Genomic DNA, 21,749 nt, shown 5'->3' with positions numbered 1-21,749 from the left:
TTAATATTAACTTTATAGTATATTATAACCTTTATTTATACTATAAACTACTTAATAATCTATATCTTTTAACTTTATTATTAAACTACTAAAGTTATAAAAACTTCTTATAAGAGTATACTTTAATAGTATTCTTATTATAATAGACTAACTTATAAAGTATACCTACTTTATCCTATATAAAGAAGTAAGTAATACTAAAGAATATATATATACCTTCCTTAAGTATATTATTACTAACTATAAAATACCTAAGGAAATTATATTAAACTAAGATAAGATCTTTACTTCTAAGTTCTAGAAGTTAATTATATTATAACTTAGTATTAAATAATTAATATTTACTATATTCTACTTATAGACTAATAAATAAATAGAATATATTAACTAAATCCTTAAAATATACTTCTATATCTATATTAATTATAACTAAGATAATTAAGTTATATTACTACTAATTACTTAGTTTATTTATAATAATATAATTAGAGAAAGTATTAAGAAATCCCCTTTTTATTTTAACTATAGTTTTAAACTAATTACTTATAGAGAACCCTAAATAGGCTTAATTATAGTTAAAACTATTACTGTAGTATAATAAATTAAAGATATTTAAGATAATACTTATAAAAAACTTAAATTTATCTAATAATAAATATTAAGATTTAGTAATAAATAAAGGATTAAGGGATTAATTTTAAAAGAGGGAGATAATACCTACTTTATATAGCAAAATATTAAAATAAAATAACTAAGTAATAAACTTAATTATAAAAAACTTAAACTTTTTAAAATTTTATAAATTATCTTATTAGTTAACTATAAGTTTAAACTCCTAGAAACTATAAAGTATTACTTAATATTTTATATTTTATTTCTTAAATTAGTACTATAAAGATTATAAATAAATAACCTTATTATTATAGAAGATAATAAATTAGAGTATAAAGTAGAAAAACTATTTAACTATTAATATAGAGATAATAAATAGGAATACTTTATTAAATAGAAAAACTATAGATATAAAGATAATATATAGGAATTAAATAATAACCTACTTAAGTATTAAGATAAAATTAATAAATATATTAGAATACTTAATTATATTAATCTTAAGGATAAATTAAGCCTATTTATAACTTTAAAAGAATTTAAGGAATATAAAAAATATACTAATAAAAAAGAGAAATAAATATAGGAAGAAATATAATAAAAATAAAGAAAAACTAAGAAATAAAGGATATAACTCCTATTAGTATAGGTATAACTAAGAGGATACTCTAAACTAATATAATAAGAAAATATATCTATTTAACTAAGAATACTAAAATATAACTAAAACTCCCCTAATAAGAAATTTAGAGTATTAAGATTCTAGTTAAGAATTAAATCTAAGTTTAGAATACTAAAACTATTTATAGACTAAACCTCTAATATAGGAGATATTACTAGCTCCTCTTCTATAACTTTTTAACCTTTTTAAAATACTATCCTTTTCTACTTATATAAGTAATCTAACTATACTATAAACTTATTTAATTTAACCTATATAGTATATAAAGTAGTTACTTTCTTTCTTAATACCTCCTCTTTAACTATTTTAATATTTTCTAAATAAATAGCTTTATTTAGTAAGTAATTAACTAAGATAAGTTAGTACTAAATAGAAAATATAATAAAAATAGAGACTTATAAATATAAATAGTATTTACTATTATATTATAAAACTACTCTAAATAGGTATACTTACTATAAACTTTACTACTAAAAAGAAGTTTATAATACTTCCCTAAAGAATAATAATAAAAATAAGGTATATTAATAACTAAACTAAACTTAGTAATATATAAAGTATAGTTATAATAATAAAGAATAGAGATAGTACTTAATTTTAATTTCTAAATATAACTTAATATAATATTAATATTATAGGTAAAATAAGAAGTATAATTAATAGATCCCTAATTTAAAACTAATAACCTATTTATATTAAGTCTTAAGAATAAGACCTTTTAGAGAGAGGACCTAATATTATAACCTATTATATATAGATAATAGTTAATTAACCTACTTAAGTATTAAGTAGCTAGGATAAGATATTTATACTATAAGATTAACAGGAATAATAGGGACTTACTTAGAATAAAAGAACTATAATATAAGTTATATAATAATAAAATAAGGAAATAATTAGTAGAGTATAAAGAGAAATACTTAGTAATTAGTTAGTATTACTAACTAATTATAATTACCTATATACCTAAGTAATTACTTAAAAGTAGATAAAAAGTACTATTTAGGACTTATATATAGTATAACCTAAGCCTTACTTAAGGTTAGACTTCTATAGCTCTTCAGTAATTAACTTAATACTTATCCTCATAGATACTCTTAGCTTACCTTTACTATAAATCACTTATTAAGTTTAAGACTAATTACCTTAGCCTCTAAAAAGATCTAATCTACTATAGCTTATAACTTATAACCTAAACTATAACCTAGTATACTATTATAACATATTAATCCCTAGCTTCTATTAGTAGACCCTACTATTAGATAGCTAACTATAATAATTAATAGGGATAATAGGGACTTACTTAAAATAAAAGAACTATAATATAAGTTATATAATAATAAGATAAGGAAATAATTAGTAGAGTATAGAAAGAAATACCTAGTAATTAATTAGTATTACTAACTAATTATAATTACTTATATACCTAAGTAATTACCTAAAAGTAGATAAAGGATACTATTTAAGACTTATATATAGTATAGCCTAAGCCTTACTTAAAGGATATACCCCCTATAGCTCTTTAGTAATTAATTTAATATTTATCCTTATAGATACTTTTAGCTTACTTTTACTGTAAATTACTTATTAAGTTTAAAACTGATCACTTTAGCTTCTAAAAACCTAATCTACTATAGCTTATAACCTATAACTTAGACTATAACCTCAGTATACTATTATAATATATTAATCCCTAGCTTCTATTAGCAGACCCTATTATCAGATAGCTAACTATAACAACTATATCTTTAGTTTTATTCTTTCCTAAAGATATTTCTAGCTTAATAACCTTATTATAACACTTAGTATATACCTAATAGATCACTAGTATATATACTACTTTAATTATAGCTAAATACTTTATTATATAGTTTATAATTTAAACCTAGCTACTATTCTTAATAATACTTATTACTATAAGAGTACTAAAAAGAGTACTATTATAGTCTCTACCTTTTAGCTAATAGTTTAGTATACTAATAAGTATATTAAGTACTATATATTTTAGCTTCTCCTATATTTAATACCTTATCTTTATACTAACTACTTCTACTATCTACTTAAATAAATCTTATACCTCTCCTTATAATAGTATTAGTTTATATAATAGCTACTTATTATTATCTATTTCCTATATATAGAACTAAATATATAATAGATATAGCTATATACCTTTATTTCTTATTTATATATTATCCTCTATATAGTTATTAAATAGCCTCTTTAGTTTAATATATACTTCTATATNTTAATATAATAGCTTCTATATATTATACTTTAAATAATATAACTAGCTTAATAATATTAAATATAAATATTACTTAAGCTTAATTTAATATATAGTTAACTATTACCTATATTACTTAAAGTATAACCTTATCTTTATTAATAAAAGCTATTATATTAAAAAGTATATTAATACTAAGCCTTTTTAAGTATACTACCTATCTTATATAAACTAACTATAAACTAAATTTTAGTCTTTTATTAATAATATAGATTAACTTAGTTTAGCTTATTTTTATATATTTTATTTTAACTTTCTTAAGATCTTAAATATAGTTTAATATTAACTAACCTAAACTTCTATTTAGAATACTTTATAGAAACTTATTAGCTATCTATCCCTAAATAACCTTAAACTATCTTTTATTATACTAAGATATATAAAACCTCTAATACTATATACTAACTATCTATAGTATACTCTTAATATTATTTACTTACTTTTTTATATTATTACTTTTTTTCTAAATATTAACTTATCTATATTCCTTATAGTAATAAGTTTAAATTATTTAAATCTACTAATANATAAAACTATATATATTATATTAAATTCTATTATTAACTAGTAGTATAATATATAGAATTAGCTTTATTATAAGGGCTAGATATTAGATATTACTAAGTTAGTTCTAAGTTTAAATAATTCTATAAATTCCTATTATATAAGTATATATATTATTCCTTTCTATTAGTTTTAAAAGTAAATAGTATATTCTTAGATATAAAGTAACTTTATTTATAATAACTATATATTAGTATTTTTTATATACTATAAGTGAGAAGTTAATAAGAATTATAAATAGATCTATAGCTTTATCTAATCTTAGAGTATAATTATAAATAAAGTTAAAAGTTATTTATATTTTCTAATAGAAGAACGTTAGAAATATTTTANTATTTATCCCTCTTAATAAAGTATACTAACTATTAAGTTATTATAAGTTACTATTAAGATAAAGTTTATTAATTTAATAATTTAATTAAGTTAAAATAAACTAATACTAATATTATCTAGATTATAATATCTCCCTAAAATACTTATATAAATTAATAGTTAATAATATTATTATTAATTAGTCTAAACTAAGTAAGTTACTATTAGTAGTTTAAAATTATTTAAAACTTAATTAAATATTTATTAATTTAACTAAGTATTCTATAAACTAGAAACTTAAGTAAAAAGGATATCTAACTATTAGCTCTAAGTATATCTATAATATAGATATTTTAAGTATAGGAAGTTTAATAAATAATACTTAGTTAGATTTTAATAAATCTTACCCCCTACTTTTATAGACCTACTCTTTTTTAGGTAGTAGTTTTAATAAATAATTATATTGTTCATCACTTCTAATACGTTAGGGTAATTTAAAGGGTTTTTAGGCTAGCAGAAAATTTTCCTTCTAAGTTAAAGTTAGGGGCAGATGCTGTTAACGCAATAGAGTATAGCGCTATAACAGGCTGAGGCAGCATATATTACTATACAAGTGGAGTCTAACATAGCAGCGCATGCATGTTAGGCGCGCCTGGCTACAAAGTGGTGTGGCCGATTCCTTACGTAAAGGCGGGATTCAGGCCGGGGTTCAGGCCTCAGGCCCGGGCCCAGCCGACTACCGTCTCGCACATGTGGGTAAAGGCCGAACTTGACTTAGTAGTTATCCATACTGTCTTTAAACGCTAGAAAATTTCCTGCCCCTGAGCAATTATGTGGGAAATGCCCGCCCCTTACTGTAAACAAGCGATCTTATCAGCTGATTCTAGACCACGTGGAGCTTCCAAACGGACCGAAGCGGACGAGCCGGAGTTCCTGAAAGCGATAGATACCTGAATCACCCACACCTCCGCATACCTCCGCGTGGGTTTCTGGTTGTATATTAATCAGACTCATAGAGGATACTCAAGGAAGCCTGGTCTTCAATACAGCACACTGCAATACGCTCAGCACGCTCAGCATAACTCCTTCGGTAAGGTGACTTTACTTCTGTATCAATAATCCCAACCCAACATCATGGCGGCATCTATCAAAGCGGACTACCTCGTTGTTGGCACAGGCGCAATGGGAATGGCATTCGTCGATACCTTGCTCTCGGACACCAACGCTTCTGTGGCCCTCGTCGATCGCTACAGCCGACCCGGAGGACACTGGACCACGGCCTACTCTTTTGTGCGGCTTCATCAGCCCTCTGCCTTCTATGGCGTCAACTCCAAAAAGCTGGGCAATGGCATGATTGACAAAGTCGGCTGGAACAAAGGCCTGCATGAATTGGCCACCAGCGATGAGGTCCTGTCATACTACGATCAGGTCCTGAACCAATACTTCTTGCCATCTGGACGAGTCCAGTACTTCCCCAATTGTAACTACAAAGGCGACGGGAAGTTCGTCTCCATGCTCTCAGGCAAGAGGTTCCAGATGGCTGGCTGTTCCACCCGCATCGTCGACTCCACATACATGCGCGTTAAGGTGCCGTCCATGGGCCCTCCGGCGTACCAAGTCGCCCCTGGCGTCCCTTTCCTGACGCCAAACTTGCTGTCAAAAGTATCGGAGCCCTTCGCCAACTTCACCATCGTCGGTGCTGGCAAGACAGGCATCGACGCCTGCCTGTGGCTACTTTCACGAGGCATCGATGCCTCAAAATTGACGTGGATCATGCCCAGAGACTCGTGGCTCTTTGACCGCAGCGAGAGTCAACCAGGCCCGGAGTTTGCTGAGAGAAGCCTCAGTGTCATTCCCACGCAGATCGAGGCCATCATGGCAGCTACCTCTGTGGATGATTTATTGAAGCGGCTGGAAAGAGCGCAGCATCTTTTGCGCATCAGCGACGACGTCTGGCCGACCATGTTTCGTTGTGCCAGCGTGTCCGTGGCCGAGTTCGAGCAGCTCAAGAAGATCACGAACATTGTCCGCCAGGGCCGGGTCGTCAGCATCGGGCTTGATGAGGTCAAGTTCGACAACGGGAGCAGTTATCAGCCGCAGCCCAAAACTCTCTTTGTAGACTGCACAGCGGACGGATTGCAGAAGCGCGAGGCAATCCCAGTTTTCAACGGAAACCTAATCACGTTGCAAGCTGTCCGTGCCTGCCAGCAAGTCTTCAGCGCAGCCTTCATCGCCCACGTCGAGGCGGCTTACAATGACGATGAGATCAGAAACGAGCTCTGCCGTCCGATCCCGCATCCAGACCAGGACTTCGATTGGTTGCTCATGACATGCCTAAATCTTGAGAACACCATGCGGTGGCACGCGCAGCCCAAAACCACAAAGTGGCTTTCCCAGGCTCGTCTGGACTGGGTCGGTGCCATGCTGGCCTCTCCCAGTACCGACGGCGACTCGGCAAAAAGGCAGGACCTGATGCAGGCTATGGCTCCGCAAATCCATGCGGCATGTGAGAAGCTTAAGCTTTTGCTTGCTCAACTCCCGCCCAAGGATAGAGAACGAATCAAAGCGCAGATTATTGACGCGTAATTCTGATAGAGCTGTGAAGAGTTCTTGGAACGCTTAATTTATCGTGCGATCCTGTTGCCGCCTCTCTCCGGTAGTGAAAGACAGAGGGTGTATTGCGTGATGGGGTTGTGCTGGGCAAACAACGACTATTGAGATTATAGACTGTAGATTGAGAAAAAGCATCAACACATGGACGGATCATACGCAAATCATTCTTCTCAAAATTGATCAAATAGCTCCTATATGGTTTTGAACAAACTGAACTCACTGATCCTTTCCCTCACCAGCTTGTGTTGTATATTATCGCGGTGTTCATAGTGTCTTCGAAGCCCCAAGGCACTCAAAGTCGCCATCTCAGAGCAAAGGCTTTAAGGACTTCTAATACCCCTAGCGTCTGTCTCAGGTTCGGCTGAAGACATTTGAGAACAAGGCGGGAGATCTTACTTTCATTGTCAGCTTCAACCCCAATGGCGGCAAGCGTGATGTTCAAGGATTTGGGGACTTGGACGGTATTAATATCACCGCCACTGGATCAGTTTTACCAGATCCTGACATCAGTTTCCGTGGGCTCGTAGGCGGTACGTGCTCCATCATCCAGTAAGGAAACAAGGGTCTCCCATTTTGAATTCATCTTCTGACCAAGCACAGTGGTTTTGAGTTCTGGAATATGACCTACACAATGCCTCCGAATGCTTCAATATGTAGTTTGATACGTAATTACAGGGCTGACACGTTGCACATAGACGTGTTGGAAATTGACCAGCAAATCCACTGATCCACGCATTAGACAAGCCAGGTTCTTTCGATTTTCAAAGTTGGATCATGAAGGGTCATGTGTGCACTTAAATTTGCTCATGAGCGTCGTTATAAGGGTTACACGGAGTTGTATTGTCTAGCGATTCTTCCAGTGATAGATAGCAAAAGCTACCTTACCATAGAAAGCCTCACGGCGGAAGGTGATTTGTGTCCACCGTCACTTATTTACAAGCCAAACTGACACGTTATTTCTTAGCCACACCGCAGGAGCCTACTAGGCAGAGATGGGGGATGTATGAGACAAGAGTCTCCGTAGCTTCATACCATCTTTTCCTAGTAGGTACTGATGCGTGTTCAAGACATACATACTTATTCCGATGACGGGCAAAGGTCGTAATAACCATCCGCGTTGTTGCCCCACCACGTTGGGAAAGGCCTTGAAGAGCCTCCTGCCCCAAACACAGCGAAGGATAGAATGAACAGAACAGTAAGGCTAGCGCCGTCCATTGCGCCAGTCACGAGATACGAGTAGTCCCTGAAAATTCGCGGGCGGTAGTTCCTGAGATAGAACTGGGTGAAAAAGCCAGCGATGAGTTGACTGAAGATAACGCAAGTCTGCGACTGATTATACGGAATGAATCCGGCGTACTGGATGAACTGGGGAAAGTTGATCTCAGACAGCGAGAACCCACGGATTTTGGGGACGAACTGGTGCGTAGGTTAGCTCGTCAGTCCTGTTTGTGACATGGGTACCGATATATCGGTGCCTTCTAGTACTACTCACGTAAACAACGAGCCTGTGAACGGCAACGATGCCAAAACCAATTCCCAAGCCGATGGGCACCATTTCGTACTTGCCACCTATCTTGTACAGGTAATGCGCTAGCGCCCAGGAGGTTGCGTTGGTGTTGTATGACTGCATAGTTGCACCGCTCCAAGCGTTGTTACCGTCGCTGTCGACAAGCAACTCCCGGTTGCCGTTCACAATTGAAATCATGACAGCGTAGTTGATAAATCCGCCCAGTATAGTTCCATACACCTGGGTCAAGAACATAACGCGGGGAGGAATTTTGACTGTGGATACACATTAGTGACACTGCCCAGATATAGGTGTTGTTGTGACTCACGATATTCGCCCATCTTCAAGTCATTCGACAGAGTGACGGCATTAGAAATCACGTTGTGCGACCAAGCCGCGAAGTACATGTTTCCGATGGGACGTTCAGGTAGTAAGAGTCCAGCAAGCATCTTTGAGAGATTGTTGGTCGCAATGCCATTACCATACCGAGAGTAGAGGATAGTACTCTAAGCACTTGTCAGCAACATGACTGCCTCATTGTAGGGGCAACATACCAAAGGAGCAATAAAGATGCCCAGCAGCAACGCCACAATGTATGCCCATGCCGGAAGGGTGATATTTTGAGTTGTCACCACAACTATACCGAGGATGAAACTAAGAACAAGCACCACCACATACCACCACCATGGGGTCTCTTTGTAGTGCTTTGCCATGTGCGCGTGATGCCTGTCGTCGTACCGTCCGCTTCGGGCGCTTTTATAAGCATTCACGACATCTCCGCCCCAGAACAGAAAGCAATGAGCAATGAGAGCGCCAATCTACCAGTTATTAGCATCCTTCTAGATGGCTCGAACTTTGCCCCGTCAAGGTCATGACTTACAGCAGCATTTGCCATGAACATTGCGTACGCAAAGCTACCCGTGAGCCTTGGAATGCCGTAAGTCGCCAACGCCTCCTTGTTGAGCACTCCACCAGTGAAGACTTTCGCGATTGGGTATGTCGATCCATCTTCAGACCTGAGACGAGTGGACATGAATGGCTGGGATTTCGCGTCCCAGGCGTTGGAGTAGTAGATACCCAGCATCACAATAAAGCACACGAAGTATCCGAGAGCCGCATGCGCCTGCAGCGCCAGAGGAAGTGAAGTATTGAAAGAGGTGATCTGAATTAGGTTAGAGATGTGAATATATTACAGCACTGGGAAAGTCTTCTCTTACGTATTGCCAGTCGAAGGATAGACTGAAGAGTCCTAGTCCTTCGTTGTTGATAGAACCGCCAAAGAGGTTTGTCAAAGTAGCAGCTTTGGCACCAGTTGCATGCATCGCGGCAAGGCAGGGAATTGAGACCGAGTTGAGCCAGGGCCAGATGTACGCAGGCAAGAACTCGTATGCAAACATGCCTGCAAAGCTGTACCAGAACCACCTCAACGGCTTTGAGTTCTTCAACTCTTGCCAATGGAGTCCTTGAAGGGTCTTTACCGTAGGCAAAGTGCTCCAGTACACCGCATCAACATGCCATACAGCAATAGGTCGCATGATGCCGCAGATTCCGTAGCCAAAGAGTCCAATGGAAATGACGCTCAACACAACGGTCGCAGGGCTGAGCGGAAGGTCGTAGAAGAGGTCCTGGGCAGCAAACACGGTGATACTAGCAGCAGCGTTGGACGCAGATGTTGCAGTAATGGCGCAAATGGCATGTTCCTTCAAGTTCCAAGGGCCATGGTTCAAGAATGAGACGGTCCGAATCCAGCGTGGAGGCGTTCCCTCCCCACCCTTCTCCCTCCACCGAGCTTCGAGTTTATCGCCTCGGGGGAGAAAGTTGGCCCATGCTTTGCCCATGAAATAGGCAATGAGAACGATGAAGGTTCCCGAGATGGTGACCTGGGTGGGTTTGAACTGGAACGAAGGAGGCCTGTCAATACGTTCCGTCCACATTCTTGAGAGGATGTTGCACGACTAAACGTACCGTGTAGATCTGACTCATGACAGCTTGAAAGGCCGACAAGCAGGTGGCCAGGAAGATACTGCGAAATGTCAAAGATGGTTGAAAGTCATCCCGGAGAGGCAGCAGGTGCTGGGCAGCATCTGCTCCAGTTCTGATGATAACTTCTTCGCTGCCATTGTCCTTCTCATGACTACCACTCTCCGATTGGGGGGCCACAGCTTGAATTTCCGCTTCCAACTCTTTACCAGCAGCAGTATCATCAAAGCTGGCCTTCTCGTTGATGGCCGCGTGGTTTGGCACGGAGACAATCTTCCCTTCAACAGGGTTGAGAGCACCTGCGACGATGGTGTCACCAATCGGGTCTGGCGCTGGCATGGCTGCTGCGCCGAATCCTCTGAGGGACTGAGGTTCGAGAAAAGATTGAAGACCCCGCTATTTGGGGGAGCGAATGCGACCGTCCGATGTTCAGGAGAGTTGTGAGACCAAGACGGTTTACCAGTCGCATCGGCGATGGTGGAGTCTATAAAGGCTTCGAATCCCTTGCTGTGGTTTCACAGACTACATGTACATAGATGATGCGGAACCTTCGTTCTGGAACCTTGTCAAGACAAGGTACAGACATCTGGTGCGATAATTCGCGAAGCTGGGCGGCGACAGATGGTGCAATGGGAAGGGGGTTGTTGTGCAATTGGATGTCTTGGGAGGTCCGCCCAGAATTATCGGCGACACGTTGCGTTGGACAGGGGCGTCAGAGTTCCGACAGGGATCCTCATGCAAACCCAATGGCCCGGTAAATTGGAATGTCACTTCATAGACACACGAAGCTACACGCAATTAGGAAGGTGAATATCTACGCGTACTGACGTGATAAGGAGTTTCCTGATGCAGGCTGTTCTTGTTGGTGGTTGATTTCCCTCTGCCCGCCCAGGTGGCGAAGCGAAGCTGTTCTCGCAATGCTCGTATCATATTCGGCGGCAATTCCAGGGTAAGTTACATTGTGGCACATACAAGCAAACGCCCAGCCGGGAAGGTTGTGCAGAAGCGTCGCCAAGGAAGTGTCGAGACCACCAGTTGGAAGCTTTTTAATGTGCTGGGCGACTTGGCGAGCCTCGGATTCGTGACCTGCCAATCACGAGTTGGGGACGAGGAACTTTTTGTCTCCTTGTCGATTAGTGTGGGGGTGGATCCTTAATCTGGATGAGTCGCAACAGCATCCTACACCTGACGTGCTCAGTCGCCAGCGGTCCGGATGTCTTCTGGAAAGATTTTTCCCGACTTTTACATCATTTCTTACTCCTTTAGCAATCCCCTCAATTGCCTTGCCCGTGCACATCATATACAAAAGTTCCTCGCCAGTGGCGGGACTTGAGGGAATTGAGCGCAGTTGCACACCCGCTTCATTTTGGGACGAGGGTTGAGCCGGAGTTCCGTCCTGGTAATACAACGCAAGAGATAGGCAATGTGATACCATAGCGATAAGAGTGGCCGGTGGGAAGAGATGCCGAGAGATCCCGGGTCTCAGTGATCGGGACGTGGGGAGCGTTGTAGCTGGAACTTTATCTCGGCCTCTCCCTCGGGGGCAGCCCAAAGTCGATAAGATTGGACGCCCAAATGGAATGGCAGCGCATTCCCAAGTGCTCGGGGTCTTTTGTCGAGCCGCGCTGCGTTGATGGCCAGGTTGCTTCCGACTGAATGCCAGAGACTGGGCCAACGGAGTGCGTGACGCAGTCGTACGAACCATCTACCTATTTACGCCGTCACGCGTTGATCAAGCAGGCGCAGAGACATTTCAGTACTTTGATTGTCTGTTTTCGGTCCTGCGCCGGCACCTTCGTACTCACGTGGAGGATATGGCCAAGACATGCTAAGTAAAGCGTGACCGTGAAGACTGGGGGTTGGAAGACGGGATACTGGCGTGCCCACAACCTGTGCAACGGTGCACTGATTGGGCCGCGGCGTCTCCAGGTGAACCTGATAGCAGCATCTCCTCTTGCTGAACATGGCCGCACTCAACGCAGTCAGGCGAATGAGAGAGGCCGGATCCGAAACGGCTGGGACTGGTGACTTCACATTTGCTGAAGCAGCACACCAACGTATGAGGTCGAGAAGGGTCGTTGGTGTTTGTCCACAAGTGCGAACAGTCGTTCGCTTACGTGCGTGGGCCTGCGAAGTAAGCACCTTGTATTTCCGAGACCTTGTTGGAACTGCGGGGTCTCGTCGCATCGGGCGGCATCCTCCAGCGCACTGACTAGTGCCGCAACCAAAGGGCCTGCATCCTGCTGTTTGGCTCTCAATTCTTGGGGGCCATTACTCAAATCGCGAGTAGTCAATCTTGAACCGTGGAGGTTACCAAAATTCAGTATCAAATGTCAGTGCACATTTCGAAAACGTTCTGTGTATTTCAACCGGATCGGCCTGTCTAACATCCAATGTTTTGCCCGCACTTTGCGAATTTCTTCAAACATTCATTTTCCAGTGCATGCATCCCACCCGAGTTGACAGATAAGGTTGGGGCGTGGGGTCGATAGTCTCTTGTTAGGGAAGCCATTCCTAGGATTGCCAGTTCCATTGGTGTCTCTCTCGATATCTATGTCGCAGAATTTGAGGTTGTTGGTGTCGCCAGTGAGGCAGTGGAGCTTTTTTGGAAACACTCATGAGCCAAAAAGCGACTGGTACCCTCAATAGGACGAACTCTCACTTGCAGACTCAATCAGCTCCTAGAATTACACCTGAGATGCAGGATTAGCGGCTCACACAGTGCCGACTCAAAGAAATGGACAGTGCGAGCCCTTGAAGACGAGCGAACCCTTCTCCCAGCAGTCACATAGCCCTTACTACAAAAGTTGGTTACTATGGTATGGAAACGTCTTGAAACAGTTGCTAGATCTAGAAATAAGCTACTCGGTAAGTCTTTTCGGGGTTCAGACAATTCATTATGTATAGGTATGATGGGCTATTATGGCTCGCCTATTACGCAGTCATTGCCTTGTAGTGAAGTAATAGATGCCTTCCAGTGATATAAACTGCGTGAATCTTTTATTTTTATGTCTAAAGTATCTTTAAGGTACTATTGGGCAATAAGCACGCTAGTGTCTTGGTGTCAGGGGTTGAGGCCGAGAACTAGCTATTTTCCGCCTAGACGGTTCCTAGCCGACACTGTCGAGCCCATATCCGATGATGAACCCCGTGGTCTGATCCTTTGCATCGGATCTGATATGATCAGAACGCAGAATGAATTCAAGAAGAAGCTAAATTGTATGGCGCCAACAACTCACGCTCAGTAAGTTGGGTAAGAATGGCAAGCTCAGCGAGGGATGAGAACGGTAGCATATTTAAACCACTCAAGCTGTGGCCCTTTTCCTGAGTGTTACCGGCTTTCAAACACATATTCGTCAAACACATATCCGACCTATAATCATCATCCTTCACAATGGGTTCGCAACGTAAATGCAGTTGAAACGGGAAGAACTGTGAACCAGCTGGCTCTCTTGGTGTTCACCAGTCAGATCTCCTCATACGAGGTCCCTAGAAATGGATTCTTGTGGCCTTTTTGGGGTACGTTCATCTAGCTCTCAAGTGAAACATCAAAAGTGCTGAGGAATCTGGTTCTCATAGGCTTTATCTTTTGACCTTCGTGGATTCGTTCGTCAAGTATTCTACGTCCACATAAAGTGGCTACGCTACAAGTGCTTTCAAGGGAAATTCCCTTCTGAGTGCTCCCCATGCCATTGAAACGATTGCCAGTCTACTCTCATGTCCATCATTGCTAATCTATCCGACGTATGGAATTAATCCGCTTACGTCCTTTGCTGGAGATACTGATAGTCTTTGCTTCGGTAGATATTCGGACGCTTCGAACTTTTCATATTTTCCATAATGCTCACCGTCCTGCCCCTCATTCTCCTGGCACCCTGTCAAAACATAGAAACTTGCTTTGTGAGTATCACTCGAGTTATGGTCACGCTGATCTTTCCTAATTTCTGCTTTCATAGGAAGGCGGCTTGTTCGACGCCGTCGGCGGCGTGGGATTCGGCATCACTCAGCAGATTTTTATTTCCGGTCTCACTATTTTGCGAAACCGTGGTATATGGCTTTCTCTCCCAGAAACAATCAGCGCTATTCCAACGCCGTATTTGGGCACAATCGTTGCACAGGGTTTCCTAGACCACTCAACCTGGCGATGGGGCTACGGCATGTGGGCCATTATGGTACCGGTCGTCGCACTCCCGCTACTTTTGACTTTGTTTGTTCGCAAACGCAAGGATAAAGGTCGATTAGAAAGTAGGGCGCGTCCCAGAATCTTACAAGACATCCAGTCCAGCGCCTCTGTTTGGGTCAATAGCTATAAAATCGTTTGGGTGGAGCTTGATATTCTCGGATGTCTCCTTCTGATTGGTGGTTTATCACTGATCTTGATTCCTATGTCCCTGACTGGATCGCAAAATAGCACTTCGTGGGGCATGGGAAGCTTCATTAGAATGGTCGTGGTTGGAGTTGTGCTATTTCTGCTCTTCTTCGTCTGGAACTCCTTTCCGGCGTGTCAGACACAGGACCGTCGCAGCTGCTTGCGGGGTCTGCGTCCTAGATTTTATGCATTACTCCTTGTCTTCTGTATTTATTCCCAGCTACCTGAAAGTTGCAGGTGGTTTCTCTACTGGACATGCGACTAGAATTGAGTTGGTACCTTACGTTCGTATTGGTTTTCTCCAAACTGTCCAGTTTAACTATCCTTTATTTTTCAGCAACTCCTTGGGCGTATCTTTCCAGATCTCATCTATGGTTGATGCTCTTCTAACGAACTATTTCAAAAGGGCAAAACCATGGGTCTTGGCTGGTGTTCCGCTTTGTGTACCGGGACAGGGCCTTCAAATCTACCTCGTCAATATGCGTGGAGCTGGCGTCGCAAATGAGGCATCTTTCATCGCCGCAAAGACGCTAGTCGGAGTTTGCAGAGGGCTCTATCAGACTGCAGTCCAGGTTTGCATCCAGGCGGTGGTTGACCGGGATGGCATCGCTGTCGGTGTAGGAATGGTTTTTGCGAGCATGAATCTTGGTGGTGGTATTGGAACAAGGTACATAACTTTCCAACCGTGATGGGTATCCGTGGCCTGACCTATCCTCAGTATTTTCGATGCCATTTGGCATTCAAATCTTCTGAAAATCTTGAGAAATATCTCCCATCCACTTTCAAGTTCAAGGCAAGGTCTATCTTTGCGTATATCGTTGTTGCACAGAAATTTACTATCGGTACGACTGAGCGACAAGCAATCGACCTTGCATACACAGAGACATAGCAGCTGCTTGCTGTTTCTACTACATGCGCGCTAGCTCTGATGTTGATTATAATGTGGCTTGTCAAGAATGTTGATTTAGTTCAGACGCAAAGGTCGAGCTTAACCGAGGAGGGCATGGACAAAATCGAAAACGACAGGGGAGATTACGTTGAAAGTGTCACTATAGAGGCTAACAAAGCTCGCGGTGTTTAGATTTGTTTCGTCATAATTTGAGATAAGACTGAGTCTACAGAGAATCCGGTGATTCATCATTCAGTATTGTGTTGCAAAGGGCCAGTCCCTGAAGAACGTCGCCAATTCTCTACTCAATGAACATGAAATGACCGTACCGTGATCCTCTCCATTATACATATAAGCGGCGAGGTACTTACGCTTCCCATATACCTGAAGGCGTCTCTCCATAGTGTAAACATTATCCACCATCTTTCGCTGCCGGTGACGATCTGCTCTCTTTGTAATGGCGATCGTCTTCACCTCGCTTTCTCCAGGGATCCTGTTCCTGCCTTTCCACGGTCAACAGTAACGACATAGCGTTCAGTTTCACGGAACCCGACCTCCTCCTTCAAGATGAAATGGTTTTTCCACCAAAAGCTTGGACTGCTGGCCAAAAAGCAGTCGAAACTATTGGGTGTCGTAAAACGGGCATGTAAAACGAAGAGCCCTCCAGGAGAATGGCCAAAGAGTGCCTTCTTTCCAATGGTAGCGCCACGCGTCTCCCGAAGCCTTCGTTAAACCAGATCTGTCACCTTGTCTTGAATCAGGTCCAGAAAAGCATCAGCTCCTCCCTCCGACGCGAACGTTCCTTCAGCAAGCGGGATGAGGTCCTTTGTCCCCTGAGGACACATCACTGTGCTTGAGTCTGGAGGAAGAGGATATCCCAATAGCAACGATGACTCCGTCGTTACATGATTGTGGTATCATGGAGAAGCGACGATGCAGTAATTCGAGCGCATTCATCAAGACAGAGTTGCCGTCCACGAGATAGCTGCTACAAATTACACGGTTTTGCGTTTTCGGCATTCTTTACATCAACTTACAGGACTGGAACGCAAGGCTTGGCAAAGGTTGGACTCCGGCAGGTCCAATCTCAGGGATACCTAATTTGGACTAGATAATGCTCCTCCCTAGCTGTGAGACTACTTACCTTCCATGATTGAGAACAATGTGTATGATCGACTAAACTCTGACTTAACATTTTTATGCAGTGTGAATATCTTACCGCTGAATCACCATGTGCTTTGGGATGACGAAAAAGTCTCAATTGTGCTTCGTTGAAGTTGACCCGTCCTATTGCGTGTTTGTTGGAAATTGAACGACACTTTAGCGCTACCGTTATTGACTTCAGAGCTCGTGGCTGGGGGCTTACAAAGACAGCACATATATCAGGATACTTTACCAAGGAACATGTGATTTGTGCTTTTAGTGCGTAAAGATTCTGTGTTCTTTCATGGCTTGAAGTGCACATTGCTGCTGAGTGCGATTACGCACGATACGGGCGACACGCCTGGGACAACATAGGCGCTGACATCAACAGAAACCATGAGAATAATTGGGGTTAATAGGATTGCAGCACTCCCATTTCGCAGCGTGGTAATCTGGGTATAATTCTAGGGAGAAGTTTTAGAGAGTGGGACAGTAAGAATCCTTATGCCCCCGCAATCAACAAAATCGCCAGCGTCGCAGGTCGATATTAATTGTACTTGCCTGTTGGCACGCGTTAAACGGTCTTTACCCCTCAATCATTGGCTAACGTCCGTTGCCGTGCAATTAGTTGGGTCTCTTTTGACTTTCCCCTTCAGCAGTCCGTCATCCATCCCTCTGGCGGCCATCTGTTGGGTGGGGGCCCACAAGCGTGTCTAGCGTATCAACGCAATCCGCGTAAATGGCGTATCCCCGGAATCTAGATCTGGAATTGACTGGGGTATACATACGTAGTACCACGTTCGATGGACACTTGCTACAGACACGCCACCTTGCTCTTCCAATCCTGCCAGCTACCTCTCCGCGTGTCTCTCTCCATGTTCGCCTCTTCTGCGATTCGACTCCTATTGAAGTCTGAACGAAAGATGTGTCAGTCCCTTGACCGAAGTCATCTGATTCAGACGAGCATGAGCATCTGTTTCCCCAGAGTCTCAGACCTCTCACATAATGTGTTTGACTCGAACGTCGTATTAAACTTGCGGTCACTAACATCAACGATGAAATTACGGTAGAAACTTGTCAATTTTACTATTTGAGTACACAATGATAGTTCCATAGCTAGTGCGTTTCGATGCCATCATGAACTCAAGCACCGCGAAGGTACTCGCAAACCGGCTTTCCCCATCTGACAGCGCTTTTATACTTCCACATTCCGGGGCAGTTTCCTTTTTTCAGACCTTCAATTGCATCAGCAAGTTCAGACCCCATGCCCTCCGCCTTGATCTCTTTCAGGGGGTACAAGTACGTCTTGAAAGAAAAGAGAATGCTGTGTGACTTCGGGAGCCGGCTCAAAGTCTGTAATTCGCATCGCACAAATGCCTTTGCAATTGTTAGCTGGCTAATCTCATCTTCCGCCTCGCAAGTCTCTCTGTATCTACCTTTTCCGCATCGATATGCTCTTCAGGATCCGCCTTGTATTCGCTGTGGATGTGATTCCCCTTTGTATTATAAAGACTTTTATGAGTCTGAATTGTCCACTTGGGTTACCGTTGCGTTAGCTTATACACTCTGAGCCTTCTTTGTTCGCGAGATAGACTTTACATTGACACGTTTAACGCTCTCTCCAACTTTCAGCTTTGTGAAGAAACGCTCCATGCTAGGTCCTATTTTTCCAAACGCTGGAACGGTGGTGTGGATGGCGTTCATATGTTTCCCAAGCTTCGAGGCAGGATTCCACCCTGATGGGAAGCAGCACATGAATGCCACACACTGATGTCCATCAGGTGTTGGTTTCAGGATGAAAATGTCCTCTTCAACCGACGTGCCTACTGCGCGTAGGGCAGCGAGTGTATCAATTGGGGGTTCGACTGAGTATTCATCTCGTGTTACCTGATTCTTGACGATGCTGCTGTTCTCCGGCAGTTTGAATAATGTGGGATATCGAGTGGGTAGGTATTCTGACATCAGGTAGCTGTAGAGCTCTTGCACGGCATCCTGGCCGGATGGAATATATCCATGGACCGTCTGGCCATGGTTTTTGATGAGGCTTTTGCGAAGATTGATCCGTTCAAGATAGTCTTTATCGATTGTGACAAGATCGGACGGCGTATCGGACTGCAGGGCTTCACTCAGAGCTATCAGAACCAGTCTTACCAGTATTCTTATGAAGTACACGAACCCATGGTGATGTGATAAATCGGCTTGAAAGGTCTGAATTTCCTCGGTGACGTGGCTTTCCAGTCGAAGTTTTCAAGCCGTTCCAGAGGGGTCTTCGTCGTCACGTTATGAGCGTGGTTCTCCACTTCTCTGATGCCAGACTTGAGGTCGTTGGAGAGACGCCATTTCCTAATCTTCGTGATTCATGTCAGTCATGGAGACAGGATGATATATGAGCATGGCCCTACCGTTGATGTTATCCAGGCAAAGACACCAATGGATAGTACAAGTGCTGCGGCTGATGCGAGACTCAAACTGGCTTTGAACTCGTAGTTGAATGTCATTGCAGATTGTTTAGAGATATGGCTGATGTATTTGTTGAGAATCTATGTCGATGACCAAGAAACCCATCTTCTTTGGGGGTTCCCTACTTTATATGGAACCGAAAGAGCTGTAGTTGACCTCGCTGGGAGTGTGGGAGTGAACCTAGTCAGTAGAACCCCACGCCCCACGCCCCTTTTAGACCGGAGATGCACCCGTGTGACGGCTTATCAAGGCGGGGAAATGACACGGCAAGTCACCCGAAAGTCCTCGAACCCAATCTTGTCTAGTTCTAGACCAGAAAGTTCGGGGTTAGAGTTAGATTTTCTTCGGTGTTAAAGGAATGTTACAGTCCGGAAGCGTTTAATTGTCTTTCCTCTTGATGCCGGCATGACAGCGTGGGCCGAGTCGTACGATGAACCCATTTTCTTTGCCTAAGATGGTTTACTAAGTTCTCAGGGATTACTCTCGCCCTCTTTGCTACAACCTTGCTTCGACTCCGTTGTATGCGAGCAGATTGGGCGTGTACTCCGGTACTCCATCAATGACGTCCGGCTTGGCCAGCTCCAAGATTCTGGCAGTCACTGCCTCAACAGACTCTAGGCCTCCTTCCAGGCTCTTCAGGTACAGCACCAGGCCAGAAACGTGGGGCGAGGCCATAGATGTGCCAGTCAATGCTACGTCCTTTCCTTCCACTAATGACAGCGAGTACACGTCAACTCCTGGAGCATACAAGTCAACTTTAGACCCGAAGTTGCTGTAGCTTAGAACAGTATTGTTTGCAGCGCTAGCTGCAACCGTGATAGCACTGACTACTCCCGCTGGAGATATGCGGTTCACATCAACACCAGCGTTGCCGGCGGAGACGACTGACACAATTCCCTGTTCAGATGCTGCGTGCACCAGGCTATCAAATGCATAGTTGATTGGGCCGCCTTTTTGGGGTCAGCTTATCCAAACCAAAGTTTCAGTAACACGTAACTCACCCAGGCTCATATTGATCACTGACACTGCAGCACGACCAGGGATCGACGTGATGTTGTTCACAGCCCAAGAGAATCCATCCATAAAGTCCGACATGACACCCTGCAGGTATATGTTAGCCTCGGCGTCTCCGTTGTCCTATTTAGTTACTCACTCGGCCAGGTGCAATTACTTTGACTGCAATGATACGCGCTTTCTTCGCAACTCCCCATGTCTTGGACGCAATAGTGCCAGCAACATGCGTGCCATGGCCAGTGCTATCTTCGAAAGGGATGTCCGCGAATACTGTGTATCCTAGTTCGGCCCGCCCTTCAAAGTCGGGGTTGTCGATCCAGACACCAGTATCAATCACGTATGCGAACGTACCTTCTCCTCCGTTTTCGTCGTGGCGATATTCAAATCCATCCCTAAGGCTGGCATTCGCATCAATAGGGGCCACGTGTGAAATGGTGCCCAAACCCCATGTCGCCTGCTGCTGGGACACAACATCAAACGGATAGATGGAAGTATCTGGCTCCACACGCTCGACCTGTCACAGAAGTCAAACATAATCCCACTATTGTCTTTTGTGAATCGACGTACGACTTCATTTGCTTGGATCTCCGTCAAGGTTTCTTCATCGAAAGAACCCGTATAAGCGTGGAAGGAGCCGATATCAAAGGTCTTTTCAACTCCGACGAGGTCGCGACGGGATAAATCCCGCTTCTTGTGGACTTCCTGCACCCATCTGAGATGGTTTTCAACAGCAGTCTCGGGTATATTCGCCTTCAGACTGATGATGTATTTGTCTGGAATCACAACGTCTTGAGCTGCCAAGATTTGGGCAAGGGCAAATGGAACGCCGTTCAAAAGAATAGAGAGATTGAACCTCATTTTGACGCAGCTGGGGATCCGAAATTGAAAGGAACTCACTTCTCCGGCGGGAGATTACCCGTTTTATGCTCTGGCTTTGATCACGCAACAGCAACAGAAATTACTGGTGACCCGAGTCTGTTTTCTTGGCTCTCGTATTTCTGGCTCGCTAACCCTCAATAGGTAGGTCAACAAGGATCATCGCAAGGGGATCTTGACCGAATGATACCTTGCCATGCCGCTTCACAAGATGCAATCACACAGCCATTCGTCACGTTGTCCAAGTGCCCCGGTCGGCCATCTCAGCTTTCAAGGACAGAATCAGGATCCATTTCACAATTTCTCAGACACGGGTCACACAATAAATGTCGAGTGCTACGATTTCCAAACCATGTTTGAGCAGCAGCAGTAGAAAACTACCTCCCAGGCTCAGTAACTTGTCAAGCTCGGCCAAGCGGACCTTTGAGTAAACATCAGCCC

General features: G+C 42.4%; 6 protein-coding genes across 6 annotated transcripts; 2 read left to right on the top strand and 4 right to left on the bottom strand.

Annotated features, from left to right (window-relative positions):
- Window positions 1-5,591: 5,591 nt before the first annotated feature.
- On the top strand, window positions 5,592-7,043 carry GCG54_00002908 (uncharacterized protein; the record flags this gene model as incomplete). The annotated part of the gene is made up of 1 exon (XM_045402989.1): window positions 5,592-7,043. One exon carries the CDS (start codon window positions 5,592-5,594, stop codon window positions 7,041-7,043), a length of 1,452 nt encoding a protein of 483 aa, XP_045264720.1.
- Window positions 7,044-8,147: 1,104 nt separating this feature from the next.
- Window positions 8,148-10,896, bottom strand: GCG54_00002907 (Oligopeptide transporter 6; the record flags this gene model as incomplete). Its single annotated transcript, XM_045402988.1, has 7 exons — window positions 8,148-8,486; window positions 8,563-8,852; window positions 8,906-9,083; window positions 9,132-9,395; window positions 9,458-9,739; window positions 9,795-10,472; window positions 10,543-10,896. 7 exons carry the CDS (start codon window positions 10,894-10,896, stop codon window positions 8,148-8,150), a joined length of 2,385 nt encoding a protein of 794 aa, XP_045264719.1.
- A 3,501-nt stretch (window positions 10,897-14,397) lies between these two features.
- On the top strand, window positions 14,398-15,615 carry GCG54_00002906 (Siderophore iron transporter mirA; the record flags this gene model as incomplete). Its single annotated transcript, XM_045402987.1, is given in 3 exon segments — window positions 14,398-14,457; window positions 14,514-15,093; window positions 15,107-15,615. The coding sequence occupies 3 exon segments, from the start codon at window positions 14,398-14,400 to the stop codon at window positions 15,613-15,615; spliced, it is 1,149 nt and encodes a 382-aa protein (XP_045264718.1).
- A 670-nt stretch (window positions 15,616-16,285) lies between these two features.
- GCG54_00002905 (uncharacterized protein) lies at window positions 16,286-16,835 on the bottom strand (the record flags this gene model as incomplete). Its single annotated transcript, XM_045402986.1, has 3 exons — window positions 16,286-16,528; window positions 16,562-16,662; window positions 16,748-16,835. 3 exons carry the CDS (start codon window positions 16,833-16,835, stop codon window positions 16,286-16,288), a joined length of 432 nt encoding a protein of 143 aa, XP_045264717.1.
- Window positions 16,836-18,515: 1,680 nt separating this feature from the next.
- Window positions 18,516-19,456, bottom strand: GCG54_00002904 (uncharacterized protein; the record flags this gene model as incomplete). Its single annotated transcript, XM_045402985.1, has 3 exons — window positions 18,516-19,090; window positions 19,135-19,306; window positions 19,361-19,456. 3 exons carry the CDS (start codon window positions 19,454-19,456, stop codon window positions 18,516-18,518), a joined length of 843 nt encoding a protein of 280 aa, XP_045264716.1.
- A 457-nt stretch (window positions 19,457-19,913) lies between these two features.
- On the bottom strand, window positions 19,914-21,290 carry GCG54_00002903 (Alkaline protease 1; the record flags this gene model as incomplete). The annotated part of the gene is given in 4 exon segments (XM_045402984.1): window positions 19,914-20,368; window positions 20,420-20,555; window positions 20,572-20,946; window positions 21,000-21,290. 4 exon segments carry the CDS (start codon window positions 21,288-21,290, stop codon window positions 19,914-19,916), a joined length of 1,257 nt encoding a protein of 418 aa, XP_045264715.1.
- Between the last annotated feature and the right edge of the window lie 459 nt (window positions 21,291-21,749).

This window comes from Colletotrichum gloeosporioides (assembly GCF_011800055.1).
Source record: "Colletotrichum gloeosporioides strain Lc1 chromosome Unknown consensus_42, whole genome shotgun sequence".
Lineage (NCBI taxonomy): Eukaryota > Fungi > Ascomycota > Sordariomycetes > Glomerellales > Glomerellaceae > Colletotrichum > Colletotrichum gloeosporioides.
The sequence above is the reverse complement of the archived record's forward strand: the minus strand, read 5'-3'. Positions and strand labels throughout refer to the sequence as shown.